The sequence below is a fragment of the Acanthochromis polyacanthus genome, chromosome 2, assembly GCF_021347895.1.
Source record: "Acanthochromis polyacanthus isolate Apoly-LR-REF ecotype Palm Island chromosome 2, KAUST_Apoly_ChrSc, whole genome shotgun sequence".
NCBI lineage: Eukaryota > Metazoa > Chordata > Actinopteri > Pomacentridae > Acanthochromis > Acanthochromis polyacanthus.
Genome location: NC_067114.1, coordinates 1,236,187 through 1,253,700, shown reverse-complemented (window position 1 = coordinate 1,253,700; position 17,514 = coordinate 1,236,187). Strand labels below are relative to the sequence as shown.

Genomic DNA, 17,514 nt, shown 5'->3' with positions numbered 1-17,514 from the left:
TAAATTTAAAATCATTTCTAGACCATGACAAGTTGTTTGGATCAGAAAGTAAAATACTGGATTGTTCTTTGTTCTTTTGTGTCTCATTTTTGGAACATTGTTGTCTTGTTGTCTGTCTCATGTTTTTGTCATTTTGTGTTTCATTTTTGTCCCCCTTGTGTTTTTTTGACTTTGTCATTTTGTGTTTTGCTTTATTCATTATTGTTTTTGTCCTTTTTTTTTTAACTCGGTTGTGTTTTGTTGTCTTTTTTTGCCATTTTGTTTCTTATTATCATTTTTTGTACATTTTTTTGTCGCTGTGTAACTTTTTTTGTCTAATTTTTTACTCTTTTTTGTTTTGTTTCGTATTGTTACTCTCATTTTTTTTGACATTTTGTGTCTCGTTTATGAAATATTTTGTCTTGATTTTGTTGTTCTTTGCTTTTTTGTTAAGTAAAATCCTCTGGTTCAGTTCCAGGTGACTAAATGTTGTGTTCCTTTGTCGGCACTCTGATCTGGAAGTTGTAATGTGGAAATGATAAACTGAGGCTGAATGTTGATGAAACTGAACTTATTTTTCTTAATAAATTCCATTTTGTTGATGATATTTTGTAAAATGAACTTTTTGCACTAAACCAAAGGAACCATGAGGAGTTGTGGTTATTTATAGGTTATTATGCTGTGGTTTTACTGGTTTTACTGGTCTGGTCCACTGGAGATCAGACTGAATGTGGAACCTGGACTAAGATGAGTTTGACTCTCCAGGTTTAGATGATGCTGGTGTTTCACTAGAAATAGCGACTGGATTAGAAACTGGTGGAAACATGACGTCTGTGATGCGTCGTCTTGGTGCACGAACAAATCAGAAATGCGTTGACTTTAAACCGCAGCATCCATGAACAGGTGCATCATCGACACTCTGGATGTGACGTTCAGAGCAGATGTAGCAGCTCACTCTTCTCTCCTTTTCTTTATTCTCAGTTTCCCTCAAGCCACCAACCAGACTCTGCTGGATAAGTTCAAGCGGCAGCATGAAGGGAACAGCTACATCGAGTTCCCCGCCGTCATGGAGCCGGCCTTCATCATCCGACACTACGCCGGCAAGGTCAAGTACGGCGTCAAGGTCGGTGGAATCAGGAATGAGTCGGAGAGGGAGGATGGAGGGCAGCCGGGTTCACTTTGTTTGGTGCTTTTTGAGCTTTGGATGTTGGAGGGAAACGGTGTTTATTTTGTCTCGTTGTCGCTAAAGGATGCAAAACTTCTCTATTATTGATCACTTTTGTTCATCATTTCTCTGCTATCAGCTTTGGTTTAACATCTTCCAGTTCATTCAGTGGTTTTTATTCAAATATTCAGCAGAAACTGAATTATTTACATTTGAATCTCTCAACTTGAACAATTGGATTTGAGTTTTATAATCTGAAATTGTATTTGATCCTCTGAAGATCCAACCCTCTGTTTGCTTTCATATTAAGTTTTTAAAGCTGAAGTTCAGTTCCTAGAGACACATCCTTCTGCCCGTATTAAAACATCTGGATCCTCGTAAATTAAAGCTCTGAATCACAGCAGTTAAAATGAAAAATCACTTCAACTTAAACTGACCTCTAATTAAATGTACTTTTAAATAAATTACATATTAAATAACTGGTAATAGAGATTGTCATAAAATATGTCTGAATAAACGTACTGGTATTATAATAAGGTAATTGAATATCAGCTACATAAAAAAGAATGAACATCATTTATTTTCTCTGTTCCAGAATCGCTTATTTCTGCCGTTTCACCTTCAGTTAACCAGGAAAAATCCAACTCAGTCCAAGTCTTTCTGCTAAACTTAGAAGAAACACTGCTGATATTTTTTTCTTCATAATTAATAAATGATGAGTTTTAAGATGTAGAACTGAAACTATGAACAGATTTTATTCTAGTCTGCTGGTTTTGATCATAGACTGTATATAAAGATGGACGTAGCATCTGGCTCCAAAAATGAAGCCAACCCGGAAGTGTCAAAAACTTGCAATATCACGCCGTCCGCTAGGGTTGGCTCCAAAAAGCTTTTTCTCCATAGACCCCAATTCATTTATGGAAAAAATAAAATGTGATAGACTGATGTTCTACAGCTCAGGATTTTTTTCCCGTTAGTTTTCATGGTCAAAATGAGAGATCAGGTGGCCGATCTTAATATAAATCAATACTGAATTTTAAATAAATCGTTAAAGTTGGCGGAGCCAGGGGGCGTGGCTATACTTGATAGACAGCAACAGAAGCCTCTGAGGTAAAATGTGGGCGGGATAAGAGAGTCCTCAGCCAATCCTGCCCCTAGTTGCTCTCCGGTCCAGCCTGTTTGATGACGCTTTTTACATCACTGGCTCCAAAAAATCCAAAACGGCGACCAGGAAGTAGCAAAATCCGGGCTTCATTTTCTCGGCGTTGAAACCAACGGGTGACGTCACGGTTAGTTTACGCCTGGTTTTGATGAGCAAACATGTTTTTAGGTGCATCTGAATGTTTCTCAGCTCTGTTGGACTTCTCTGGTGGTAAAATAAAAATCAAGAGTGTTTTGAATCAATAAAACATTACAGATGAAGAGTACAGTCAGAGGCAATCAAGAGCATTAAAACACATAAGTCAACCACATGAACAGGATAGAAAAGGTCAAATATACTGAAAATAAAACAAAACGACAGCTGACAGTAGAAGGTTTTGTGCAGCTGAGTGAAGCTGTGATTAACCGGTCTGTCTGCTGAACACGCAGGACTTCAGGGAGAAGAACACGGACCACATGCGTCCGGACATCGTGGCGTTACTGAAGAGCAGCAAGAACGCCTTCATCTGCAGCCTGATTGGTATCGACCCGTCAGCCACGTTCCGCTGGGCGGTTCTCCGAGCCTACTTCAGGGCCCTGGTGGCCTTCAGGGAGGCCGGGAAGAGACATACGCAGAAGAAGACCGGTGAGAACACACACCGACACAAAGTCTGAAAGAATTTACAGCAGCCAGGAGGACGGAGATGGAGTTTAGAAAGTCAGACAGCTTAGGGGGCGTTCATCTCCAATCACCATTTCTGCTCCACCATGTCTGGTTTTTTTGCTCATTGGCATCAATTCAGACATTTAAATTTGAAGCAATGTTTGAATCACAGTATATCAAGAACTATTCATGCTCTGTTGGGAATAAATTCAGCCTTCAAGACCACAGAAACCAGCTGGACTCAGGTATACATGTGTTATGTAGGTCTGTTTTCAGTAACTAAGTACAATAGAAACAGCTTACCCTGTTTCTTCAGCCAACAAAGTGGGGTCCAAACATGCAAAAACATACCCGTATTTCTTAGTTTTATTTCAAAAATCACTTTGAAACTCCATAACTCTGCTGGACTGAGATCAGATCATCCAGACAGCTGATCATACCTGCACAATCAGCTGTAAAAAGTTCAATGAAAATAACTTTTCATATATATATATATTTACTTTTGTGACCAAATATTTCATTTGTAAAAGTGTTTAGCTGTTTGTTTTGTTTTGTTGTGACTTGAAGCTACGCTGGATTCAGAAAATATCACAAGCTGACTTTTACAGTCTGACTTTTTCCCGTTAATGTGTGCTCAAAGATGGGCTTTTTTCATATTTTAAATCATCCCTAATCAGAGACTATTGCATGTACTTTTCCAGTATTGTAGATTCTAAATCAGTTCTATGTTGAGTATTAGCTGTGAACATTTCAGACTTTTATCTTTAGTAGTTCTTGAGATATTGTTGCTCAAACACAACAACAAAACCCTGCTGAAAACAGGTCAAGTTTTCTCGGAAATTATTTTATAGATGAAGCTAAAATCTTACAGATACTATTTTAAATATCCGTAGTTTAATATGAAGTCAATCAGAGACAGTTTAGCTGAAGGTCCCTGATGATTTAAGGTGGAATAAAAACACAGTATGTGTCAGACTGATGTTTAGGGGCTTTTTAAGGGTTCGAGCAGCTACTGATGTTTCATTTATGTGTTTATTGTTAATTTACAGCTGAAACATTCTCAGATTACATTAAAGTCAACATTCAAAATGAGAAACTTTGTGGTTTTAGTAGTTTGGGTAAAGCTGGAGCGAATCCAGAAAGAGGAAGATGACTTTACTGAATGACATGTTAGCATAGCAGCTAAAATAGCAGGAAACTGGTAAATTTACTTTAAATCCAGAGAACACAACAGTCATTTGACTCTTCACTGTTTGTATGAAATGAACAGAAACCAAATGAGCTTCATTCTTCTTCGAAATCACACGTTTATCTTCTCAGTTTTCCTGCTATCTTCAGTCTGATTTGCTTATGAGCCACACAGTCACAGTTTAGCCGTTTTCCTCTGTTATAGCTTTACCTCCATGGTGTCGTGTGTTTCAGTAGTTGTGTAGTATTTGCGTAGTGCTGCCGTGTATTTACCGTAGCTCCTGCTCTTTGTCTCTCAGCTTCGCCCTCCTATGAATGCCTCCTTCTCCGTTAGAACTCCCTGTAGGTCCTCTTCAGTAGATTTTAGCAGCAGATGTTCTTCCAGCTGCCGACGTGTAAATCAGACCTCTGCTCTGCATCCTCTTCAAGTGTAGATGTCACGTGGAAACAGATTTTTTCTCTGCTTAGATATCTTTTAGAAATCCTCCAACTAAACTCTAAAGATATCGCAGTCACCAAAGGGAATCTCATGCATCTTCTTCTGGAACATTTCTGTGCTGAGTTTTTTCACATTAAGATATTTTTTTGTCATTTTTATAATTTATAATGAAGCAAATTCTTACCAGAAGTGCATCGGATCACAGACACGTTTGTAGAAGACGATGTATGAAGGTGCCTTTGGGCGGCGAACACCTCCACACAGAACTACAAACGACAAACCTCCTCCTGCTGCCTTCAGAGTCGGTTTGAATGTCCATCATCTTCTCTTGCACAGGTTTCTCTCCAGTAGACGACTGCATCTCTTGATCTCTTCTTCTGCGCTGTCTAATCTGTCGTTTCTCTCTCTTTTTTCCCCTTCTCCTTTGTTTTTCTTGTGTATTTTTTCTCTTTTTTCTTTTGTTTTGCTTCTCCAAGGGCATGATGACGCTGCTCCCTGTGCAGTATTGAAAAGTGTGGATAGTTTTAGCTTTCTGCAGCACCCTGTGCATCAGAGAAGCTTAGAGATCCTGCAGAGATGCAAAGAGGAGAAGTACAGTAAGGCTGCCAACACCTTCATGTTAGACCATGACGTGGTAAAGTGTAGGGCTGAGACCGACCAGCATCACCGACGCTTTTACAGCCAAAGTCAAGAAAAAGAGATCAGGAAGAATATTCCAAAGTAACCCTCTGAACCCCAAACAGTTTCTGGGTGTTTTTTACTCATTTTGGGCTCATTTTTCACAACAACATAAAATCCCTGCACCTCTGTGGAAACACCACAACCCCGGCTAGAAGTAGGGAGAGCTGGATGTGAAATGGTTTTAATGCCATAAATGACAAAAAAACAACTTGGATTTCTTTTATAACTTCTTGTGCACACATTGAAAAACCTGGACTGTATTTGAACATAATTTTCCTCAAACATGTAGTCTGTGAGGTTCTGATGTCATAAATCATTAAAACAATATAAATCGGATAGCTTTTATTTCACAAAAAGTGCTAGTGGTGCAACGGATCACTAAACTCACGGATCGAATCGGTCCTCGGATCAAGAGTCACTGATCGGATCATTTTTCGGATCAGCAAAAAGCAAAAAAACAAAAAACAAAACATAAATACATTTGTCTGTTTATTAGATGTCACTTCAAATGTGTGGATGTGTTTCCACCGTCACATGGCTTTCTGATGCCACAGTGCCCACACACCGTCGCGGTTTTGTCCACTGACCTCTTTCCTTCGTCGTCATATTTGACGGGGAAACCAAAATGTTCCCATAAAGGAGATTTAAGTGTCGCGGGGCGTTCAAGCTCCTCCTTTCTTCCGCTCGCCACAAGCTGCGTGCGGACGGAGCACAACTTTTTTTTTTTTTTCAGAAATCGATCCGCGGGTCACGTGTGTGCCGAACCGATGACGTCGATCCAAACAGATCACGGATCAGTGATGATCTGTTGCACCATTAAAAAGTGCTAAAAACTCAGAATCATCATTTTTACAAAGACCCAATTGGTGTTATGACTGGAATAAATGGTCACTCTACAACCAGACATTTTTTTTCATTCTGCTTTGTGAAAACACTGCCTGCAGTTCAACCCAGTTCAGCCAAAAGGTTCCTGACTTTTTGTGATATGACTGTTGGCCACAGCTGAGTGAACAGCGGCTTCTCCGTTGAAACCTGGATTGTTTTTCAGTTTTTACAGACTCTGGTTAGAACAAACTGTTTATTTTTTAAAATGACACACATAAGATAAAATGATTCAGGTGAAATTTGAGCTCATATCTGGTTCGTTTCTGTGACGTTTGTCTGTTTTGCAGTCTATAGATCTGATAAATGGTGTAATTTAGGCATTTTTGTAAAGACTAAAGTTGTTTTTCAGACCTGCTGGCAGGTTTTGGAGTCCAGAGGGTTAAAGACTCAGCTTCCTGCTCTGTGATTTTATTTAGGACTCTTATTTGACAGTAGATGCTCGTCGGTCTCTGCTCCTCCGTCCCTCTTCCCCCTCTCTTATGCACCTGCATGCATTCGTTCTCAGTCTTGTCTTGTTTGTCGTTCACTTGCATGCTTCGGCTTTCTGTCACTGACACGGTGCTGCTGAACGGCTTACAGAGAAATGCATGGTTGTACCGCTCTATCGGCTAACTGCGGTGTGGGGAAGCAGCGCCTCTAGGCGTCCGTTACCTTCTTGTCCTGTCAGTAACATCACGCTGCTGTGCTTCATGTCCAGTCCTGTCCACTGGGCAGTGGGTGTAGCTGCTTGTCCACCAACACGTGTCTAAAACCAGCCGACACTAATGGCACACAGACTGGTGACGGTGGTAGAAGACTGAGGGATAGCTGGGTGACTCTATCATCACTAACCTGCTCACAGACAGCTTTATATGTGGTGCAGGACATTCCTCACACAGCAGGTCACGTTCATTCCACTGAAATGTGTTTGTGTCTCTGTGTTCTGTGCCACCCTGCAGCTCCAGATGAGAGTGAAAATGTTGTGCAAAGTGATGAAACTGGAAACGGTACACTGTTCAGCCACAGATTGCTCTATGAGTAGGCTAACACACCGTAGAGTCCTCTGAGTGATTGGAAGGCTGGGGTTTGAATATTTAAATTAGAGGCTGATCGATGCTTCGACCCAGCCGTCTCACTGCAGTAATGTAGCAGAGAAACCTTACAGTAGTTCACCCCACTCCACTCAGATTTTTACTCTTCTTAGATAATTGATGATTGTTTTTTAAACAACTAATCAACTTAAATAACTGCTCACTACAGGAGGTCCTCGACTTACGTCAGAGTTCAGTTCCTACGGTGTGATGTAAGTCGATTTAAGTTGGAAATCCGGTGAAAATGCAAACAAAGAATCGTGATGACGATCAGTTTATAGATTAGTACAACTACGGTAACAAAAACAGTCATTAGCTCACACTGAAACACAACTAGGTAGGAAAATACCGCTGAAAATGTAAACCAAGCCGTTTCCGGGTTACGCCAAAGCAGTAATAATCTTTCCATCTCAATAATGAGACCACAACGCTGCTCAGTATTCAGTTACTTCATCGGTACAGATCCTTTCACACGTTCAAGGATCCGCTTTTTATGGCAGATGATCGTCCAGACAGTCATGCAGCCGTGTGTCCACTAAATGCGTTTTTCCCGGATGTAAACGTGCCATATCTGAAAATCACCTGCATGGTGGGCGGTCACTAGCGGACCGCTACGTGGTCACATGATGGCGCTAGATACGTTTCGTAATAAAACTTCCTCTTTGATTACAAAAACACTTCAGCGAAAAGTATTTCTGAAAGCATCTGAGGTGAGAAATAATCTGTGCAGCAGCTGAATCTGTCCTGGTTTTAGTTCACCGACGGCTCGTTTAGACATTTAAAGTTTCGCGATGCGTCAAACCTCCACAAGCGGCATCAAATTTGCATAAAATAGTAGTTGAGTCTATTTTTTTGCATCAGATCGCAGCTGGAAATGCTCTGGACCAGCATGCAACATGCGGTGTGTTTACATGCTGGAAAAACGCATGTAGTTTACACACAACTTTAGTCCAATCAACCGACCGACGTCCGTCTGTGTTTCGCCCTGTTCCGAGCGTTTTATTACATCCAGTTTCACTTCCATGGAGACGGCTTTCCTTTTCTTCCAAGCCTCAGAAGAGTCTGACTTATGAAGTTATAAAGCATAAACCAATATGGCAGCAAATGTAAACAAAACCGTCTCATAGCGCCGCATCACGACTGTACACACTGTATTCATCCGCTCCGCTCACCAACTAGTTCCACTGAAGCACTTCTGATGTAAAGATGAAACGCCGTAAGTCGAGGACCTCCTCATGATCTTCCATAATTTAGCACTAACAAAAAGCACCTCGCTGTTAATAACCTCACAAATCTTTGTCTCGATATTAAATCACCTGCAGTAGGTTTCATGTCCAAACAGAAGGCGCATAACACTGGAGCCTCACATGGGGACAGAAGTGTGTGTGTGTGTGTGTGTGTGGGAAGGGTTTTGTGATTGTTTGTGTGTTCAGTGTCTTGTGTGTGAGTTTGTGTTCTTTCACATGATGCCAACCCGTCTGTCCGTGATCAGGTGTGAGCAGAAAGAGTCCACGTACGCCGCTGTCAGACCTGCAGGGAAGCAACACCATCAATGAGAAATCACCGCGGTAAGTGTTTCTGTTGGTCAGTGGACTCCTCTGTAGAGATAAATCAGTTCTTTATCATCACCTGTATGTGGAAACAGACGTGCAATTAGAATCCAAGTTCTCCAAATCACTGCATCCATACGATACCACTGACATGCAGGGTCTGGGACCAACGGATGCCCTTTTTACATGTGTCACTTACACACATAATCCAGCAGCATTACACCGTCTAACACACCGTCATAACTGTAGCAGGTAGTTCCTGTTACCCCCCGTGGATGTTTTTTATTGGTTTTAAGCATTGAATTATGGTCAATTTAAAAAAAAAAAGGACAATCAGAGGGAAAACAGATTACTAAAAATCAATGTCAATCAATTAAAAGTATAGAACAGAAAATTAATGAACACAGGTGCAGTCGAAAGGTGCTAGAAGTCACACAGTTGGTGAAACGGAGGTAATCTGAGGGCAGTAAATGTGTCTCAGTGATTGGAGTATAAAGACATCTGGAAGGTGTAGTCACTGGTGGATCGATGCTCCTGGATAGAACTCCACCATGAAGACAGCAGAACGCTCCAAGAACCTTCAGGAAAAGGTTATTAGAAAGCAGCAATCAGGGGATCAAAACCTTCATTAAGATAATTACAATAATTCCTTAAAAGTTTTATGTTAAAAAGAATCCCTCAAATTTGGCAAGAAAATTCTTGTAAATATTTTGAAAAAATGAGTAAAAATCTTCAAAAAAAATCCTAAAAATATCTAAAGTGATTCCATATGTATCAGTGAAAGTTCTAATATATTTTTAAGAACATTCACGTAAAAATCAACCAAAATTCAGTGAATTTTGCTGGATTTTGTTTGATTTTTTGATGTGATTGTTCTTAAAGAAACAATAGCATTTTTTTCCAACAAAAATGTTCAAAGATTTCCCAAAAATGTTGAAAATGAAAAATCAGAAGTTTCATTGTGAAAATATACATATTTTTTTCACATTTTAAATTTTAAAGCGGGTCAGTTTTGACCCACAGGACGACAGGAGGGTTCAAACCCCTGAAGGAGTGATTCCTGTGACCCCACACATCCCCACCCAGACCTCATCCAGTTCTTCCTCTAATTAGCCGTGGCCCTCCATCACAGCTGGTAGCACCGAGGGCTTCGTACAAGACGGCTTTTGTTACACAGGAGCTCGGTCTGGAGTTGTTAAAACCCCCCTTAATGTGATTTGTAACCCGTGCCTCTCATCACACTCATCCTCCTCCTCACACTAGCAGAGCACTAAAGCCTGCAGCTGCTTCCTCTGTGATGTGAAGTCACAGCTATGCCTCAGAGAGGAGCGTCCGGGGAGCCATAAATACTCGGTCCCTGCAGGGTGCTTGTCGAGCAGACAGTGTGGTGCTTTATGGGGCTCTCAGACAGACTGCAGAGATAAACAGTCACTACAATCGGCATATTGTGCTATCACCTTTTACTGAGATCCACCATCGACTGGGGAGAGATTCTCCTTTATGTGGCGGGAAGACGCAAACAGAAGATTTGTGCTTTATGGCGTGTTGTGATGTCAGAATGTATTTTCTGATGTAAACCCTCCAAGACTGGAGGGGAAACATTATGTGAGGATGGACGACAAACAGACAGGACGTACTGTGATTTAGATGAACACACTGGAGGTTTGTGGGTCTCCTGCCGTAATTTCTACGATTGTAATGCAGTGCAGGTTGTGTCTGCACTGCTGTCCTGGGACTGGAGATGGAACCCTGAAGAGGATCCTTCAGACTTCTTCTGTGGCCTCCAGAATGAGTAAGAGTAACGGAGAGACTGCCCTTGTTTTATTCACTCGTAGTTTCAATGTGGAGCTTCTCTTCCATGATTTAGTTCAAATTTAGTTCATGGTTGACCAGAAAATCACATTATGGCAGCATTAAGTCAACGGTAAACGTCTTTTTTATTCATCAGTGTCACTATTTTCAAATCAAATCCGCTTTACTGATCAGGTGTTGAGGTAATAAAAGTCAATTTAATCAATTTATTGGACAAGACTGCAGCGCAGTGAGGTTGTTTTTGAGCTAAACGCTAACACTGACATGCTAATTCTCACAATCACTGTCATACTTTACTCCAGGAGAGTCAAGCTCATCTTAGTCCAGGTTCCACATTCAGCCCAGTCTGATCTCCAGTGGATCAGACCAGTAAAACCACAGCATAATAACCTATAAATCACCACAGCTCCTTTATTTTAGTGCAAAAAGTCCATTCTGAAAATGTTCACAGTTTAAGGGACCATCTTTTTACTAAACATCATGAACAACCTGAAATTTATAAAGAAAAATAAGTTCAGTTTCATCAACATTCATCCTCAGTTCATCATTTCCACATTACAACTTCCAGATCAGAGTGTCTACAAAGGAACACAACATTTAGTCACCTGGACCTGAACCATGGAGGATTTTACTTTACAAAAGACAAAAAGCAACAAAAACAAGACCAAAAATTACAAAATGAGACACAAAACAACAAAAGCGAGAAACAAAATGACAAAAGATTAGACAAACGACATGAAACAATAAAAAAAGAGACAAAAAAGTTACAAAACGGCAAAAAAATGGACACAAACAAAACAAAATGACAAAAGATTAGACAAACGACAATATAAATAATAAAACAATATAAAAAAAGACAATGACAAAAGCAAGAAACAAAACAAACAAAAACAATGAATAAAGAACATCAGAAGTTTCACTGGGTATTTTATTTTTTCCACATTTTCAACCTTTCAAACGGGTCAGCTTTGACCCACAGGACGACACCAGGGTTGAAGCTACAGCACCCAAACCCCCCCTCTCCTGCTGCTGTCGCGTCTGTATTGACTTTCATTTTCATCAGCCGTTACAAACTTCTCCACAAGCTCTCTAGGAATGATTCATCCTGCTGATAATAACACGGTAGGACTCAGCAAACACATCCTGCTGCTGTTGTCGGTGTGTAATAGTGTGAGGCCTGTGACTGGTGGACAGGAATTCTTGTAAAACTATAAATGATTATAGTGGAAAAACCAAACAAAGCCTGCAGTGGATGTGGAGCAAGGAGTAATGATCGCCTTTTATTTCCTGCTTTCTATGGAGGGCATTTGGTCGTTTTTTCTTCTTCTCCTCTGGGTTAAAAAAAAGAAGCCGGCTAATGGTTTAAACCGTGACCTGACCGCTGGTGTTTGTGTTCTGGGCAGGTGGTTGGTTCCACCTTGAGGCCTGAGGTTTAAATCCTCACAGCTAATTCTGTCTGACACGAAGGAGGAAACGTGGAAACATCTGCCCCTGCTGGTGGAGGTTCTCCCTGGAAAATGACTGCTTTATTAACCCTCCTGTTGTCCTCATTTAAGGCACCAAAAAATGAACTATTGTTCCCTTGTCTGAAAAAAATCCAAAAAATCTGCAAAAAAATCCCCAAATTTATAAAAATGTGCAAAATCTAAAGGAAGAAAATGCCTTAAAAGTTTCTCTTAAAAGTTTTATTTAAAAAAAGAAATTAAAAAAATGTAAATATTTTCAAAAAATGAATAAAAATCTTCCTCAAATATCCTTAAAATCTCTAAAGTGATTACATATATATCAGTAAAAGTTCTAATATTTTCTTTAAAGACATTTGGGAAAAAAATCAACCAAAATCCAGCGAATTTTTCTGAATGTTCTTCAAGAAACATTTTTTAACATTTCTTTTTTCCCGCCAAAAAATATTCAAAAATTACAGTTGAAAACTTTCATGTTTTTAAAAGCGTTTTCTTAATCTGCTGTATTTCATTGTTGATGTTTTTATCTGTAGCACTTAGAGATTTAGTTTTCAAATGTAAAGTGCCTTATAAATTAAACTTATTATTATTATTATTATTATTATTATTATTATTATTATTAAAAATGTATCAAAAATGTTGAAAATGTGAAAGTTTTTACTGTGAAAATATTTTATTTTTTTCCACATTTTCAAACTTTAAAATGGGTCAATTTGACCCGCCGGACGAAACGAGGGTAAAACAGAATACTAAACCAGCTCAAAGTTATACATAGAGCTCAGATTTATTTAAGTGTCAGAAGCTCAAAGCGCTGCTCTCACAGCTCTGTGGTCGGAGGAATTCCATGTTATGTCTGAGACTCTGCATGCAGAATAAAAGCCGACTGTCAGTTATTGTTCATACAGTGGGATCCAAAAATCTGACACGACAATGAAATTCTTTTTTTTTTAGATAAACCTGGAAATAATGAGAAAGACACAAGCAGGAATTAGTAGCATTTACTGTGAGAACTCATCTCCATCCTTCCATTAAAGAAGGATTTAATCGACTCATCAGAGGTTTGTTAAAGTAAATCAGCCACCTGTTAAAAATAGCAGCATTATGATGGTAGGAAACATGGCATCAGAACTCAGAGAAAGGGTGAGAAGCGCAAAGAGAATCTTTCTAAGCATAGAATCGTAGCTGTGTTGAAGTTTATGTAGCTCACTGCATTTGTGCACTTTACTTAAAAACAATCAAACTGATCACAAGTGAAGATATTTTCCCCAGATAGCGTGGAAGTCATGGGTTGAGTCTCTATCTGCTGTTCGTTTAGCACAGGGGTCCAACATGCAGCCTGAATTAATGAGCTTGAGATGCTCATCAGTCAGCTTGGGTTTTCATCTCTCTCTCTGTTCTGTTGTGTCCGTAGAAGTTCTCCGGGCCTCGGCTGGAACGGTCGCCTGGGTCGACAGAGCCGCTTGTCTTCCACCAGCTCCACCACAGAAGAAGATGGCATCTTCGTCAACTCCGCCAGCAGCAAACTCCTGGAGAGAGCCCACGACATCCTCATGTGAGTAAAACACCACGGATACAGCCACATGCAGAATGATTCAACCCCCTGATGTTTTAGACATTCATTTTACAAAAAAACAGGATGCAAAGTGATTCAAACCCCTATAAACAATGCTAGGTAGATACAGATAACTGCAGCACAACTCCAATGCTGGACACCTGTATGTAGACATTTGGAGGTGAATTCAGCGATGACACATGATGCAGATGTCCCTCAAGTTTAGAGAGGAGATAGTTGCTTTCCCCAAGAAAGGAAATGGGTCAAAGAAGATCTCCAAGCTCTAGAATGTTCCCAGAGACTCTGCTGGAAGCATCATTCACCGGTACTGTGGCTACACTACACTAAAAAGAAGCTGTCGGTGAGAACATCAAGATTCCTGGAGACAGATGGACCAGAACCCTCGGCTTACTGTCAAGGACCTGCAGGAAGATCTGACTGGAAGAGGAACTGATGTTTCTGTAGACACACTCCATGCTGAAGGTCTTAATGCCAGATCTTCTAGACGGACACCATTTTTGAAGACGCACCACAATAACAATGGTCTCCAGTCTGCTAGAACCAACCTGTCAGAGCCACAGAAGTTCTGGGAGACGGTTCTATGGACTGATGAGACCAAAGTAGAGCTCCTTAGTCCTGTGAATCAGAGGAACGTCTGGGAGGAAGAACGAACCTGAAGATACATCCTCATAGAGCTGAAGATACAGCCTCGTAGAGCTGAATATACGGCCTCACAGGGCTGAAGATACGGCCTCATAGAGCTGAAGATACGGCCTCGTAGAGCTGAAGATACGGCCTCATAGAGCTGAAGATACGGCCTCGTAGAGCTGAAGATACGGCCTCGTAGAGCTGAAGATACGGCCTCACAGAGCTGAAGATACGGCCTCACAGAGCTGAAGATACGGCCTCACAGAGCTGAAGATACGGCCTCATAGAGCTGAAGATACGGCCTCATAGAGCTGAAGATACGGCCTCGTAGAGCTGAAGATACGGCCTCGTAGAGCTGAAGATACGGCCTCACAGAGCTGAAGATACGGCCTCACAGAGCTGAAGATACGGCCTCACAGAGCTGAAGATACGGCCTCATAGAGCTGAAGATACATCCTCACAGAGCTGAAGATACGGCCTCACAGAGCTGAAGATACGGCCTCACAGAGCTGAAGATACGGCCTCGTAGAGCTGAAGATACGGCCTCGTAGAGCTGAAGATACGGCCTCATAGAGCTGAAGATACGGCCTCATAGAGCTAAAGATACGGCCTCGTAGAGCTGAAGATACGGCCTCATAGAGCTGAAGATACATCCTCATAGAGCTGAAGATACGGCCTCGTAGAGCTGAAGATACGGCCTCATAGAGCTGAAGATACGGCCTCATAGAGCTGAAGATACGGCCTCATAGAGCTGAAGATACGGCCTCATAGAGCTGAAGATACGGCCTCATAGAGCTGAAGATACGGCCTCATAGAGCTGAAGATACGGCCTCACAGAGCTGAAGATACGGCCTCATAGAGCTGAAGATACGGCCTCACAGAGCTGAAGATACGGCCTCATAGAGCTGAAGATACGGCCTCACAGAGCTGAAGATACGGCCTCATAGAGCTGAAGATACGGCCTCACAGAGCTGAAGATACGGCCTCATAGAGCTGAAGATACGGCCTCATAGAGCTGAAGATACGGCCTCATAGAGCTGAAGATACGGCCTCACAGAGCTGAAGATACGGCCTCATAGAGCTGAAGATACGGCCTCACAGAGCTGAAGATACGGCCTCACAGGGCTGAAGATACGGCCTCACAGGGCTGAAGATACGGCCTCATAGAGCTGAAGATACGGCCTCACAGAGCTGAAGATACGGCCTCATAGAGCTGAAGATACGGCCTCATAGAGCTGAAGATACGGCCTCACAGAGCTGAAGATACGGCCTCACAGAGCTGAAGATACGGCCTCACAGAGCTGAAGATACGGCCTCATAGAGCTGAAGATACGGCCTCATAGAGCTGAAGATACGGCCTCATAGAGCTGAAGATACGGCCTCATTGGGTGTTGAATCATTTTGCATGTAACTGTGCTTCCTAAACAGACCTTCATTCTTGGTTTTCAGATATTTTTTCTCCTTACACCAGTATTAAATGGGTTTTCCAGTGCTTTCTTTGTGGTTGTAGAGTGTTTTCAGCGTTATTTTCTCCTCCAGTTGTTTGTTGTTGTGGTCTACACATCTGTAAACCTGCTGCTTTGACCGTCACCACATTCCTCCAGCTCAGACACTCGGTTGTTCTGTGGCCGACCTCCGACTTCTGAACTCTCCACTGAGGGGAGAATTTCCTCCCCACGGGGACGAATAAAGTCCCGCTTTATTATCGGGGATGTGACCCTCTCAGGGAGAATTTCTGGAATTAACTGAATGTTGTTGTCGTTGTGCTTTACAGTGAAAAAGTTGAAGCACCGCTGGGCTAACCTTACCGTGTTTCTGTCTTTTATAAACAGGAGGAACAAAAACTACAAATCTAAGCCAGTTCTTCCAAAGGTACAGTATAGCATACCTAAAGATTATTCACATTTGTTTGGAATAGATAAGTTGTTTGGTCTATTAAAGATGTTCATCATTGTTTCCCAAAGCCCAGAAATAACATCTTCAAATGTCTTCTTCTGTCCTCAACTCATAGATATTCAGTTTACTGTCATAGAGGAGGAATTAAAGCAGTAATTATTCACTTTTAGGAAGCTGGAATCAGAGACTTTAGACTTATTTATTCTTAAAAGCATTGCTCAAACACGTTAATGATCAAAATAGTCGGCTAATTGGTTCATGTATTAACTGTTGCAGCTCTGCTTTAATTGATCTCTGACTCCACATCTGCAGCATCTGTTGAACGTGAAGTCTCTGAAGTACCTGAGCAACCTGACGCTTCACGACCGCATCACCAAGTCGCTGCTTCACCTCCACAAGAAGAAGAAACCCCCCAGCATCAGCGCACAGTTCCAGGTCAGACACGGTGACAGAGCTCAGTAAAAATGATACGATTAGCCCGAACCGGAGCAGGAATCCTCCTCCAGCTGTGAATCCAATAAAAACAAGGCGTGTCTGCCTCCACTGGCCGCTATGAGTCCAGAATGTGTGGGCCGACCGTCACCCCAAAGCCATGACATCACGTCTGGTAATAAAAGATGACATTTGATTTGATGAGAAAGGAGAAAATCAGGCTTTACTCATTCACTGGCACAGCCTCCTGAAGCTCTCTGTGATGCTGACTCAGTGATGAGATGAAGAGCCAAAGATCAGCTGATCCTTCCCATTTAACCCTCTGAACCTCAACCAGCTTCTGGATATTTTATACCGTTGTCACATTTTTCCTCACTGTGTTCTCATTTTTCACTACATTATGAAATCCTTCATCTCCATGGAAACAATAAAACCATGAATAGATATAGAGAGAACTCAGAAATGTGTTTTGTTCAGAATAGGAAAGATGTTATCCCACAAGTCAGAAAAATCAGGAAACTAAAGTTTAAGAAAGCATTTTTTCTAGCGCTGACAGGTGCTACCAGTGTTGGAGAATGTGGGCTCTGCATAGTGTACATATTTGATAGTTCCATTTTTAATCTGCTCTCTGTGAACACTGCCTGCAGTTCAGCCTAAAAGTCCTCGGATTTTTGTCACGTCCCTGTTTGTTTCCAGGTTTTACAGCCAAACATGCTTTATTGTAGATCTCTTTTTTTAAGGTAGTCACCACAGCTACAAGTGTCCTCAGTCATGTCTTTTGTGCAGTAAAAACATACAAAACAGTTAAAATGACATAATAGTTAAAAAAAATAAAAATAAGCCAAAGTTTTTCAGAGCTGCAGGACCGCTAGGAAGCCGAGTATCTGCCGGTTCTTTCTCTTTTCACAGTTTCTGGCTCTGATAAATGGTGTCATTTTGCAGAATATGGT

At 41.3% G+C, this 17,514-nt stretch overlaps 1 protein-coding gene across 9 annotated transcripts in view; it reads left to right on the top strand.

The window, feature by feature from the left end:
- Positions 1–17,514, top strand: part of myo9aa (myosin IXAa) — a 150,001-nt gene that overhangs the window by 105,924 nt on the left and 26,563 nt on the right. For 7 of the 9 annotated variants that reach the window (XM_051936565.1, XM_051936584.1, XM_051936574.1 and 4 more), the window contains 8 exons: positions 961–1,102; positions 2,735–2,930; positions 5,052–5,171; positions 7,080–7,127; positions 8,704–8,779; positions 13,448–13,588; positions 16,069–16,108; positions 16,445–16,567. In XM_051936565.1, the coding sequence (XP_051792525.1) occupies positions 961–1,102; positions 2,735–2,930; positions 5,052–5,171; positions 7,080–7,127; positions 8,704–8,779; positions 13,448–13,588; positions 16,069–16,108; positions 16,445–16,567 (886 nt within the window). The remainder of the gene's footprint in view (positions 1–960; positions 1,103–2,734; positions 2,931–5,051; positions 5,172–7,079; positions 7,128–8,703; positions 8,780–13,447; positions 13,589–16,068; positions 16,109–16,444; positions 16,568–17,514) is intronic. The other 2 variants (XM_051936589.1, XM_051936553.1) reach the window with 1 other exon arrangement.